Source organism: Oncorhynchus clarkii, chromosome 6 (genome assembly GCF_045791955.1).
Source record: "Oncorhynchus clarkii lewisi isolate Uvic-CL-2024 chromosome 6, UVic_Ocla_1.0, whole genome shotgun sequence".
In the NCBI taxonomy this organism is placed as follows: Eukaryota; Metazoa; Chordata; class Actinopteri; order Salmoniformes; family Salmonidae; genus Oncorhynchus; species Oncorhynchus clarkii.
This window is the reverse complement of record NC_092152.1, coordinates 8,524,477-8,537,649: the sequence shown is the minus strand read 5'-3', so window position 1 is coordinate 8,537,649 and position 13,173 is coordinate 8,524,477. Positions and strand designations below refer to the sequence as shown.

The 13,173-nt window shown below is 45.6% G+C and overlaps 1 protein-coding gene across 1 annotated transcript in view; it reads right to left on the bottom strand.

The window, feature by feature from the left end:
* LOC139410590 (histone cell cycle regulator a) overlaps positions 1–13,173 on the bottom strand; it is a 43,346-nt gene that overhangs the window by 25,867 nt on the left and 4,306 nt on the right. Inside the window, exons 4-16 of the mRNA XM_071155889.1 lie at positions 12,987–13,077; positions 12,613–12,707; positions 12,410–12,505; positions 12,162–12,322; positions 11,503–11,670; positions 10,642–10,755; positions 9,802–9,872; positions 9,394–9,499; positions 8,848–9,057; positions 6,698–6,783; positions 2,644–2,802; positions 2,346–2,525; positions 1,364–1,667 (exon numbers count right to left, since the gene is read on the bottom strand). Coding sequence (XP_071011990.1) covers positions 1,364–1,667; positions 2,346–2,525; positions 2,644–2,802; positions 6,698–6,783; positions 8,848–9,057; positions 9,394–9,499; positions 9,802–9,872; positions 10,642–10,755; positions 11,503–11,670; positions 12,162–12,322; positions 12,410–12,505; positions 12,613–12,707; positions 12,987–13,077 — 1,841 coding nt within the window. The remainder of the gene's footprint in view (positions 1–1,363; positions 1,668–2,345; positions 2,526–2,643; positions 2,803–6,697; positions 6,784–8,847; positions 9,058–9,393; positions 9,500–9,801; positions 9,873–10,641; positions 10,756–11,502; positions 11,671–12,161; positions 12,323–12,409; positions 12,506–12,612; positions 12,708–12,986; positions 13,078–13,173) is intronic.

Here is a 13,173-nt window from a genome sequence, read left to right as displayed (position 1 = left end):
CGTTCTCCGTGTGATTTCCTGCAAGACAGAAATGTCAGTGTTCTGCCATGGCCAGCGAAGAGCCCGGATCTCAATCCCATTGAGCACATCTGCGACCTATTGGATCGGAGGGTGAGGGCTAGGGCCATTCCCCCCAGAAATGTCCGGAAACTTGCCGGTGCCTTGGTGGAAAAGGGGGTTACATTTCACAGCAAGAACTGGCAAATCTGGTACATGTATTTATGTATGTATGCATGTATGCATGTATGCATGTGTGTATGCATGTGTGTATGCATGTGTGTATGCATGTGTGTATGCAGACATACACTACCATTCAAAAGTTTGGGGTCACTTAGAAATGTCCTTGTTTTTGTGGATTAAAATAATATAAAATGTATCAGAAATACAGTTTAGACATTGTTAATGTTGTAAATGACTATTGTTGCTGGAAACGGCAGATTTTTTATGGAATATCTACATAGGCTTACAGAGGCCCATTATCAGCAACCATCACTCCTGTGTTCCAATGGCACGTTGTGTTAGCTCATCCAAGTTTAAAAAGGCGAATTGTTCATTAGAAAACCATTGTGCAATTATGTTAGCACAGCTGAAAACTGTTGTACTGTTTAAAGAAGCAATAAATCTGGCCTTCTTTAGACGAGTTGAGTATCTGGATCATCAGCATTTGTCGGTTCAATTACAGGCTCAAAATGGCAAGAAACAAAGAACTTTCTACTGAAACTCATCAGTCTACTCTTGTTCTGAGAAATGAAGGCTATTCCATGCGAGAAATTGCCAAGAAACTGAAGATCTCATACAACGCTGTGTACTACTCCCTTCATAAAAGAGCTCAAGCTGGCTCAAACCAGAATAGAAAGAGTGGGAGGCCCCGGTGCACAACTGAGCAAGAGGACAGTTACAGACAACTCACAAGTCCTCAACTGGCACCTTCATTAAACAGTACCAGCAAAACACCAGTCTCAAAGTCAACAGTGAAGAGGTGACTCCGGGATGCTGGCCTTCTAGGCAGAGTTCCTCTGTCCAGTGTCTGTGTTCTTTTGTCAATCTTAATCTTTTCTTTTTATTGGCCAGTCTGAGATATGGCTTTTTCTTTGCAACTTTCATCTAGAAGGCCAGCATCCCAGAGTCGCCTCTTCACTGTTGACCCCTGCCGTACCACAGCGGACCCATAGGGGACCCCCGGTTGAATATTCCTACACTATAGGAATAAGGGTGTCATTTCGTACGCAGCCAATCAGCTTGTTGATCCCATATCCAATCAAGACCATTACATTCAAAGACAAGCATATCTTGAATATTATCATATCTTCCATCAGAAAAAATATGTAAAGTCATGAGATTACGTGAAATCAACTGGCCTTACCTGCTGGAAGGTTTGGTGGGACACAGGCATCATCATTTTCGCGTCCATTTTCCTGGGCCGTCCCTTTTTCCTCTTCTCTACCTGGTTGTCCCCTCCGTCCACGTCTAGGGCCTTCCGCTTCTCCACCTGATTGTCCCCTCCGTCCACGTCTAGGGCCTTCCTCTTCTCCAACTGGTTGTCCCCTCCGTCCACGTCGAGGGCTTTCCTCTTGGTGAAGGAGGGGGACTTCACCACAACCATCTTGTCCTCGCTGTCGCTGCTCGTCTCATCCTTGAGCTCCTTTAAAGTGCCGCTGTCTTTCACTCTACAACAGGAGGACAACAACCACAGAAATAGACTCACCACGTGTTCCATTAACCCATGCCCGATCGCCTTAGTAGTGTTTCCTCATATATGATCATAGGCGAAGCAATGCTTGGAAAATATTGAATTAACTTTTTTTGTGAGGAGGGTTGAGTTGTGTGTTGAGCCCAATTTGAACGATGTACTTTCTACCCTATTTCCAGGTTAACAGGGACACTTCATGCTCTATTTCCTGTTTAATGGGGACATTTCCAGCTGTACTTCCTGTTCACTTGTCCACCCATTATGGCCTCATTGACCTGAATGAAGATGCCCTTTCTAGAGAGACAACCTCCAAGTCCCAGTCAACAAGGAAAGAACAAAAACAGATCAATCTAGTTCAGTGAAAATATATATATATATATATATTTTTTTAAAGAAACTGGTCATCACTTAACATCTATTCCAAGAAGTGTCAATCAAAGGTGGATTGCTCCGTTAAAAACAAGGCTAGCATTCAATCTGTTGTTTTTGTTGTGTTCATAGGAACATATGTACGTCCTAAACCGATTTATTTTTCCCGTGTTCAGATAACAAGAATATCAGATGTGGAAACGACCAATAACGTTCCAGCATTGTATGCCTCAAATCAGCAACTGTTGACTGATCATAAAGACTATTGGTGGTTCTGTTCCCTTACCTGTCTAGCGGGGTGAGTCCCGCCATAGAGATGGTGACCCCGGGCATGACCTTTGACCTCTCTGTGAACCTGGAGTCAAGGGCTTTCATCGGCTCCATCTTGGTGGAGGTAGTTAGGAGCAGGTTGGACTTCATGGCTGTGGTGTTAAGAGACGAGGCCTGGGCCGTGGCACCGGAAACACTGTCAGGAATGGAAAAGAGAGGGAGAGCAAAATATTAAATTAACAGACAGAGCAGGAGAGAAAGAGAGATGGAGAGGAGAGAATGGCAGAGAAGACTAGACAGACAGGACAACTGACCTGTCTTTGGCGTCATCTGGGGCCTTGCTCCCCAGTGGGGTGGATAGGGGGTCCAAATTGGAGGTGGCCGTGTTGGAGTCTGAGGAAAGCTGGGAGGTGAGCTGGCTGGCCGACCCAGGGAGGATGGGAACGCTGTTGAAGAGGGCTGGGGAGAAATCCCTGAGGATTCAAACAAAAACAGTGAGACTTCAAACTAACATAAACAAGACTATCCCCGTGGTAATGTAATATATTGACAATTATTTGTCAAATGTGTAACAGGTTTAGTTGATCTATTTTGAATGTAACGTGTTAGCACGTAGGGGGCATCGATTGGTGTCACCTCGTTAGTAACTGCGCTACACCTGTAATGGCTTGTCCATCTTGTTAGTCGGAAGGTGTTTCACCCGTGTTAGCATAGGTGATATTTAAGATGGGCTGGGCCAGTGCTCCAGTTGAGCGTGAGAGATGTTGGGAGAGCTACACTTCACGTGAGCTGAGGTGTGATTTTTAAGCTCGACCTTTTAAGTTTGAAAGAAGCCTGATTTGTTATGGTTTCCCCTGTTTGTTTTGCTCCATATTCTTTTTACTCCCTATCCTAAATTGTGTTTCGGAAAAAATCTGAGGCAAACCTAGTGGGCATCCATGATGGGTCTTTTATAACCCCTTACTAGTTGCTTTGCCCATTTTCAGTTTGCACCCACATGGGTACCTTTCAGGTACAGGTTTATAAAAAAATAAAGCCACAGACTAAGTGAAAAGGGTCTTTACGGGTGGTAGAGTAAACCCCATTGAGGGAGGATGATGAAAAGGGTATTACGGGTGGTAGAGTAAACCCCATTGAGGGAGGATGATGAAAAGGGTCTTACGGGTGGTAGAGTAAACCCCATTGAGGGGGGATGATGAAAAGGGTATTACGGGTGGTAGAGTAAACCCCATTGAGGGAGGACAGTGAAAAGGGTATTACGGGTGGTAGAGTAAACCCCATTGAGGGAGGATGATGAAAAGGGTATTACGGGTGGTAGAGTAAACCCCATTGAGGGAGGATGATGAAAAGGGTCTTACGGGTGGTGGTAGAGTAAACCCCATTGAGGGGGGATGATGAAAAGGGTATTACGGGTGGTAGAGTAAACCCCATTGAGGGAGGACGGTGAAAAGGGTCTTACGGGTGGTAGAGTAAACCCCATTGAGGGAGGATGGTGAAAAGGGTATTACGGGTGGTGGTACAGTAAACCCCATTGAGGGAGGACGGTGAAAATGTATTTTTTTATTTTTACGCTTGGTAGCGTAAACATAGACATACAATTGAGGTAGTGCTAAAGGCAACATGGTAACAGAAATTAGAGTTGGAGGACAAGGAAAGACAAGATGAGCGTCCAGCCATACAAGGAGAATGTGCAGCCAGACTAGAACAAGGAGAAAGTGCAGCCAGACTAGAACAAGGAGAATGTGCAGCCAGACTAGAACAAGGAGAATGTGCAGCCAGACTAGAACAAGGAGAATGTGCAGCCAGACTAGAACAAGGAGAATGTGCAGCCAGACTAGAACAAGGAGAATGTGCAGCCAGACTAGAACAAGGAGAATGTGCAGCCAGACTAGAACAAGGAGAATGTGCAGCCAGACTAGAACAAGGAGAATGTGCAGCCAGACTAGAACAAGGAGAATGTGCAGCCAGACTAGAACAAGGAGAATGTGCAGCCAGACTAGAACAAGGAGAATGTGCAGCCAGACTAGAACAAGGAGAATGTGCAGCCAGACTAGAACAAGGAGAATGTGCAGCCAGACTAGAACAAGGAGAATGTGCAGCCAGACTAGAACAAGGAGAATGTGCAGCCAGACTAGAACAAGGAGAAAGTGCGCATGCCATTTGATTGGAAGAGATCGATCTGGACGTACTCCTGATCCATTCAGGCCATCCTACACCCTCAAAAGAGATCGATCTGGACGTACTCCTGATCCATTCAGGCCATCCTACACCCTCAAAAGAGATCGATCTGGACGTACTCCTGATCCATTCAGCACATCCTACACCCTCAAAAGAGATCGATCTGGACGTACTCCTGATCCATTCAGGCCATCCTACACCCTCAAAAGAGATCGATCTGGACGTACTCCTGATCCATTCAGGCCATCCTACACCCTCAAAACAGTTTGATCTGGGGCGGAACAACCAAACGAAAAGGAGGTGGATGTATATTTGACTGTTTGAGCGGATTGCCACATCCCTTAAACGGCCGCAATGTACTTGGTCACTGCTTCTCCAAGGTGTTCTTGTGGGAAAGGTTCGAAGGTCGTGCTAAATCCTGTCGTTTCAAAGCAACCCAGACGAGAGGAACCTGATGGGTTATCAGAAAAGTACCCTAGAATATTCCCAGTGTGTTCCGTTACACATGCTATGTCTAAGAATGTCACTGGGAACAAGTCTGGTGTTGAGGAGGACGTCAGCGATCCCACTATATTCAATCTGTCCCAGACATTTATAGGTGATCCTGATTTCGCCACTCCTTTGAAAACCCCAAAAGGTGAGCGAGTTCGTAGGACCGCTGAAGGAAGAGAGGGTTCCCTTCAGTTGACAGTTTTTTAGGAAGCAGCAGCTGATTACGGAATAGTAAAGATGATTCCCTCTCCTCTCTTTTTGCTGAGATATGTCCAGAGGAGTTGGATGAAGTTTGTGTGGGTTACTTTGACAGAGATGGTGTTCTAATGAGGAAATGGCGTTCTCGCGCCACTTCTGGGAAAGACGATTGGCTCTGTGTATCTCAAAATTGTCGTTCCAGTTACTCTTCGACAAGGGATACTGAGGTATTTGGGGAACTTCTTCTGGTCTGAAACAGGATGTTGTTGCTTACTGTGAATCCTGTCGTATTTGGTCAACCGAAACAAGCTGTACCGGTTGCATCTTTGCAGCCTATTCCTGCTTTTGACCAACCTTTCGACAGGGCTTTGGTGGACTGTGTTGGTCCTTTGCCCAAAGCCAAGAGTTGTAACCACTTAACCATAATGTGTGCTGCCACTCATTCGCCTAAGGCTATTCCACTGAGGATAATCTCGGCTCACAGTATTTTTCTAAGGCCCCGGTGAAATGATGCTCAACGTTTGGACTTCTGCAGGTAGCGCGGGGGGGGGAGGGGGGCAAGGTTTGAATTTCATGTCAAAGGTCTTCCAGCAAATGCTACAACAGTTGGGTTTTACCCACAGCCCCTCTAGTGCCTTCCACCCAGAGTATCAAGGTGCTCTTGAGAGATTTCATCAGACTTTGAAGTCTATGTTGAGAGCTTTACTGAGCAAGCCTGTCCAACAAAAATTATAGGATATATGTGTCGTCTTAAGGGGGAAGGTGTTACAGGCTTTGTTTATTTCATTTATGTTTTGAGGTTGGACTTTAGCACATATAGCTCATTAGCGCATAGGGCACGACGATTGGTGTCACCTCGTTAGTCAGTATGGGTTACACTTGTGCTGGTTTCCATCTCGTTAGTGGGAAGGTGTTTCACCTGTGCTGGCCAGTCCAGTTCTTCAGTTGTCTTGATAGATGTGGAGGGTTAACCTTTAGTTGGCTCTCCCTAGTTTATTTCTAGAAAAACATTCCTGAGTCTGATTTTGTTTTGCTCCACCTTTTAGGTTTGCTTCCTGTCTTTATGTGGGTTTTTCTTTTGTTTACCTCTTCTTGGGCAAATTTAGGTCCTGGTTGTCTTTTAGGTCCTGGTTGTTGTTGCTAGTCAACTTTCTGTGGACACCCCCATGAGTGTCTTTCAGAACCCCTCATAAAACCCCACCTGTTTGGTTGATTGTCAGTGACTGTTTCGAGCGACATTATTTGCTTTTCTAGCTGGGGAACGCAACAAACGTATGAAACTGTATGTCATTTGGCTTTAACAAAATGTATTTGCATGTCTTTAACGTCGGAGAAAAAAAAAAGAATCCCGCAAAAAAAACGTATTAAAACCAAAATAGAATGAAGCCGTCTTAAAAATGAGTTCTATAGTATAACTGCTTTGTTTGATGGAGGAAGGGCCTCATTGTAATTTCTGGAATAGAATAAATGGAAAAGGTGTATCAGAGGCGTATGAGTTACCCTGTGTCGAGCTGGGCGATGCAGAGAGGAGTAATCCTCCTCCTGCCGTCCGCTGTCCTCGTCTCAACCTGTTTCTTCAACAGGTTCTAGGAGAAGAAAACAAATATCCATGGTAAGAGACCATTAAAACATGTGCAAGACCACAGAATGCATGACAACATAATACCAACTCATCTCAACTGACTTCTCAACTCTCATGTCCATTTGTCTTGTTAACAAATGAGAGCTGTTCTCATATTTTACAGTTCCTTCAGTCTCTCTCTCTCCCCCCCACATGTTTTATTCCTTCAGTTATATCTAGGATCATTAAAAATCAAGAAGGACAAAAGTGATCCTAGATCTTGTGCCAGGTGTATCAAGCGCCTAAAAGCAGGAGTGCTGATTTGGGATCAGTTTATCCTTTTACATCACGATGAATACGACTATAAGGACAGATTATATAAACGTCTGAGACGTTTAAAAAGGGACAGTTCAGCATGAAATTTGATACATGCTAAGAGGGAGATTGATTTACATGGGAAATGTATCTGCAAATGTTGCTAATCCTTGTCCATAGACAGCTTTCAAAGTAAGGAAACTAATATCTAAATATATGTCAAATTACTGGAATATCTCTAATGAATACAGGCCCTGATATCTGCCTTTCAGGGAGAGCAAGTCTGTCGAGACAATGCATGGACAAAGGTGACAAAACAAAATCAAGACAGAAAACTAGGGTTGCAAAATTCATTTTTTTCCCCCAGAAATTTCAATTGCAGGATTTCTCAGATTTTCTCGTAATTCCAGGAATCTTACAACCAGGATTTCTTTAAAACTGGTTTTGGGAATGTTTCCGGAACATTCCAACCCTAAACAGAACCATACAAGGGAGCTGTGGGTCAATGTTATGCATTGGTGTTAATGGTTGACATCAATATATGAATTGATGTTCTACATGCCTATCATTTCATTACATCCCCTCAATGAAGCCAAATGGATTCAAAATGTAGGGATATGACAAAGAAATACAATAAATGTCATTGTAAATCAAACAGTGGAGAGAACCGAACACCTGCAACACGGAGAACTAAGTGACAGCTATATTGGGCTGAGCATGTGTGCCTGACTCACATTATTGGACCGACCGGAACCACGCGGTTCTGGCTTGGACATTTTCTTTTCACGTTCATGTTCCGTTCCAGCAACTACGTAAGATGCCAAACCAAGCTGTAAAGGGCTGGCCTAGCCTTTATAGTGTTAATCAGACTGTAGTGCTGTACTGGTCCGTTATAGTGTTAATCAGACTGTAGTGCTGTACTGGTCCGTTATAGTGTTAATCAGACTGTAGTGCTGTACTGGTCCGTTATAGTGTTAATCAGACTGTAGTGCTGTACTGGTCCGTTATAGTGTTAATCAGACTGTAGTGCTGTACTGGTCCGTTATAGTGTTAATCAGACTGTAGTGCTGTACTGGTCCGTTATAGTGTTAATCAGACTGTAGTGCTGTACTGGTCCGTTATAGTGTTAATCAGACTGTAGTGCTGTACTGGTCCGTTATAGTGTTAATCAGACTGTAGTGCTGTACTGGTCCGTTATAGTGTTAATCAGACTGTAGTGCTGTACTGGTCCGTTATAGTGTTAATCAGACTGTAGTGCTGTACTGGTCCGTTATAGTGTTAATCAGACTGTAGTGCTGTACTGGTCCGTTATAGTGTTAATCAGACTGTAGTGCTGTACTGGTCCTGCTCTGAGGTGCATTGTTGCCGTGCAGAGTAGGGTGAAGATGCCCCTACACGCTGATCTAGGGTCCACTTAGCACATTCCCCACTAATGGGTAAGGTTAGGATTGGGGAGGGTAAGCTGATCCTAGATCTGTACTTATCAGGGTCGGGGTCAATTCCATTTAAATTCCAGTCAATTCCGAAAGTAAACCAAATTCCAATTCCAAAAGTACCTTGTTAAAAGCATTGAAGAGAATTGTAATTTCAGTCTACTATTTGAATGTTCTCGAATTGACCCAAACCCTCATACCGGCCTGTCCTACCTTGCGGATGTCATCCATGCCCTAGATGCTGATCTTGGGTCAGTTTTGCAGATTCCCCACTAATAGTTAGGATTGTGGGGAGCTGATCCTAGATCTGTACCCAGGGGAAACTAGCTGGCCCATCCTACCTTGCGGATGTCCTCCAGGGACTCTCCGTTGACCACGCTGGTGAGTTTGTGGGCCTGGGCCTCGTGGGTCATCCTGTGGTTGGCCTGCTCCGCACGCTGCCTCTCCTGCTGGTACTTGAGCATCTCCGGGTTCTCGATGATGGTGGTGGAGAGTTGGGCCTCGGTGGTGATGGCCAGGCTCTTACCATAGATGTTCTGGTGGATGGCGTTCTGGATGGAGGAGTGTTAGCTAGCTAGAAGATCAACTCATAGTCCACTAGACAAATGTCTTATAGATCTGGGGGGAACTTCTTGAAAGCTAACGTGACGGCCCAGTGCCACAGCAGGGGGAGAAAAAGTATATGTGAACTGAAATTTTCTAAACTAAGCACTTTGCTGTTCTACAGGTGTTCTGGGTTGTTGTGAGACATATAATTGGCACCTTCGCTCTAAAGCTTTTGGGGGAAACTTTATATTTACAGAGAGTACAGAAAGAGGGAATTGAAGTCGTGGTATTGACCCCAACACTGGTTGGGTCACGTCAAAGGACATTAGCAGTTGGCTGACCTTCTCGTCCTCGTTGAGGGGGTCCCCGAGCTCGTCCTGAGAGAAGTTGAGGTATGCCACTGTACCGTCCATGGAGCACACCAAGATACCTAGCCCATTCAGGGTCCTAAGTGGAGCAGGGAGCAAAACGCCACCACACACTGTAACTAACAGCGTTCCCACCGTACACTTTGAAGAAAACTAATATCATCAAACCCAGGCTAAGAAACAGACTGGCACGCTGGCTAAGAAACAGACTGGCACGCCGGCTAAGAAACAGACTGGCACGCCGGCTAAGAAACAGACTGGCACGCCGGCTAAGAAACAGACTGGCACGCCGGCTAAGAAACAGACTATCGGTCTCTAAAGACATGTATTATATGTCAAAGTAGATGAATTCAGTGAGGGTGGGGAAGGGGGTACTCTCACCATGAGATGTCCATGATGGATTTATCGAACAGGTCGTGGATGACCACTAGAGGGCGCTTCAGAGACGTCAGCTGAAAACGGAGAGGTAACGCCCACACACAAAACAGAGTTGGTACAGTTCATTAAAATAGATCTGTCAAATATGTTGTTGGGGATTCTACAGAGACATTCACATGTACACATACTGCTGTGGAGACACATTGATGGAGGGTGGGTCTCACTATCCGTCTAAAATGTGTGAATAGATTAGATGCAATTAAAACAATCAATACAACAAAAACAAGAAAACGGATTTGTTTTGCTAGTGGATATGTCCGTTTGAATGAGGTATGAAGGATAATCTGACAAATCCTGTACACAGACCAGGCACCCCAGTGTCCAGTCTGGAGCGTGAAGTCACAAGCGTAGCAACCTAGCTCTGCCAAAAGCCCTGGTTTGCTCTAGAGCAGCCTACGTAAATTCTGATCGCAAGAACGGCCAAACCAAATGTAGGGACCCTGGTTTTGGGCTCTAAAAGGAATTGATTCTGATCAAGTTCGATCCCGACATTAATTATTTTAAAGTTCGCTACGAATCAAGATATTTAATTAAATAGCGATCTATTCTGACTACTACATTTGTCATCATACAGGGACCACATACTGACACAGACCAATCACGTGCCAGCAGGCTACGAGGAGGCTCCCGGTTGATGAAAGTGACTACATCGACCATGATCCGTGCACTTCAAATTCAACTACTTCATGCGCCATCGGGAGTTTTCCACAGGAATACGTGGATGACATCAAAGCTATCACCATCCACTGGTTGTATTGTCTCTGACGTAAAGACGGTTCTTACCCAAACGGAGAGGGAGCGGTCTTTGCTTCCCACAGCACAGCAGCAGTAGGGACAGCTTGGCTTGGGAGAACTCCCATTCCTCTGTTTCTTTTTGAAGATTTTGGGGTTGAATTTCTGAGAGAGAGAGAGAGAGGTGATTGGGAGCCTGAGGGATAAGTGATTGTAGAGCTGAAATGCCATCCCAGTTGTGTCCTCTCTAAGCTTATGTCAGCGCCTGCAAGCTTGTGGAAGGATCTTTCCTCCAAACGTGCTTCATAATAGCGTGTTGCTGTGACAACACACTTCGGAAAGTGTTTTGCACATAAAGCAATATTACTCAGATTCCTAGTCAATATCCACCATTACAAGAATAAGTGTGTTTACCAGAAAGCCTTGACATGTAAGTTCTCGTGGCAATGTACAAAAATACAAATCAATACTATGTTGTAAGGGATTCCAGGTGGAGTCCAAAAGAAAGAATCCATTAATGTTATTCAGAGTCCACAGAAGAGGACTGGCCACTCCTCTGAGCCTGGTTCCTCTCTAGGTTTCTGCCTCTGGCCACTCCTCTGAGCCTGGTTCCTCTCTAGGTTTCTGCCTCTGGCCACGCCTCTGAGCCTGGTTCCTCTCTAGGTTTCTGCCTCTGGCCACTCCTCTGAGCCTGGTTCCTCTCTAGGTTTCTGCCTCTGGCCACTCCCCTAAGCCTGGTTCCTCCCTAGGTTTTTTCCTTGGTTCCTGCCTCTGGCCACCCCTCTCAGCCTGGTTCCTCTGTAAGTTCCTGCCTTCCATTGAGTTTTTTCCTAGCCACTGTGCTCTGCGTTGTGTGCTAATGTAAAAATAACATAATAAAATACATTTGATTGAATGATCACGGGCTCTCACCACAACAGTGACAGCCTTGCGGTGGCCCACAAAGTCCATGTTGGTCTTCCAGCCGTCCCTCTCAATGATCTGAGCGGTGGGCCCTGAGTTGTTCATAGCGTGGGCTGACACCAGGTACTGTCCGTCGGGAGACCAGCTGAGGCGCAGCACGTGAGTGGTCCCCCCACACTGGTCAACAACACAGAGAGGAGCAGAGAACAGGGAGTTAGTGGTCAATGAGTTGGGACGACAGAAATGACAAACATCAATCCCGAGAAGGGAGAGTGACAGCTGGGGTCTCCTCAATAGGAACTAAATAGAAGCAAACGGGCCGAAAAGTGACACCTGATTTTGTCTAATAGTATAAAAATAATACCAACAACATGGTGGGTGCTTACATTTGTGCTATTTCACACATGTACAAGTGTGTAATATACATGCGTGGATTTGACATTTGTTTTAAGTATATCCCACTCCACCCGAGACAACCTCGGAAAGTGGGGTCACGGCCAGGGATCAGCCAATATTGACGGCGACTGTTATGTTGACAGTCGTGCGCCTATCTCATTTTTTGTTTCAAAACATTTGTCGTTGCAAAGTGATTTGCTAAAGTTGGCACTGATGAATACTCCCCAACTGTGTTGTGTGGAAAGTTGTCAGCTTGGCAGAGTGGAGCTCACCTCGTTGAAGGGCTTGGTGATGTTGGTCTCCTGCTGCCAGTCCATGGTCCTCCACACCTTCAGGCTGTGGTCGTCAGCCTGGGAGGCGATGTACTTCCCTACAGGGTCCCACGTCAGCCCCTTCACCAGGCCTGTGTGTCCCTTCAGCGACGCCACTATCTCTGGGGGGGGGGAAGATGAACAAGGTTGTGTGAGAAATAACTCACAAATACAACAACAAAAAACAGTGGTTCTCGTTTGGCTCGCACCTGGGAATTTGCGAGCATTCCAGATCACAATGGTGTTGTCCACACTGCAGGAGGCTAACCACACGTCGTGAGGGGACCACGCCACATCCATGACATCTGAAAACAGAGACGGGATGTGCCCAAAGGCAAACGACTGTCAATGTAAATGTAGAGCGTTGTCCGAGCTGTGAGCAGTCCATCTTTCCATAGAGCAGACAGCTTACCCCCTGTGTGGTTTCTCAGTATGGTCACACAGCGCCACTGCTCCACGTTGGCCAATTTACTGCTCGACCCAAAGACAGTACTCGGTCCAATGAAGCTGTTCAAGTAAACACAGAAAATCACTTACATCAGAGGTGTCAAACTCATTCCACGGAGGGCCTAGTGACGGCTGTTTTTGGGGGTTTATCCCCTTCCTTACTACTAAGTGACCATAATTCGTTAAGTACAAGTGAGGAACGAAAACCCGCAGACACCCGGCTCTCTCTGGGAATAAGTTTTGATGCGTGTGACTTACATGACGAGTTGCAATGGCACAATATTACAGGAAAATATCAAGCAAACACAGCATGTGATTAGGTGGGTGTGTGGTACGTACGCAGCTCTCTTCCACACCATGACCAACTTGTCATCTCCTCCGGAGGCCAGGTAAAGCCCGGTGTTTGACCAGCGGACGCAGTTCACACAGGCTAAAGGAAATCAACACAGGAGCTGTTTTAGTTGAAACTTCACCCCCAGAGAACCTCTTGTATGCTGTTTTTTTTTGTCAGATTAAAAACACGACG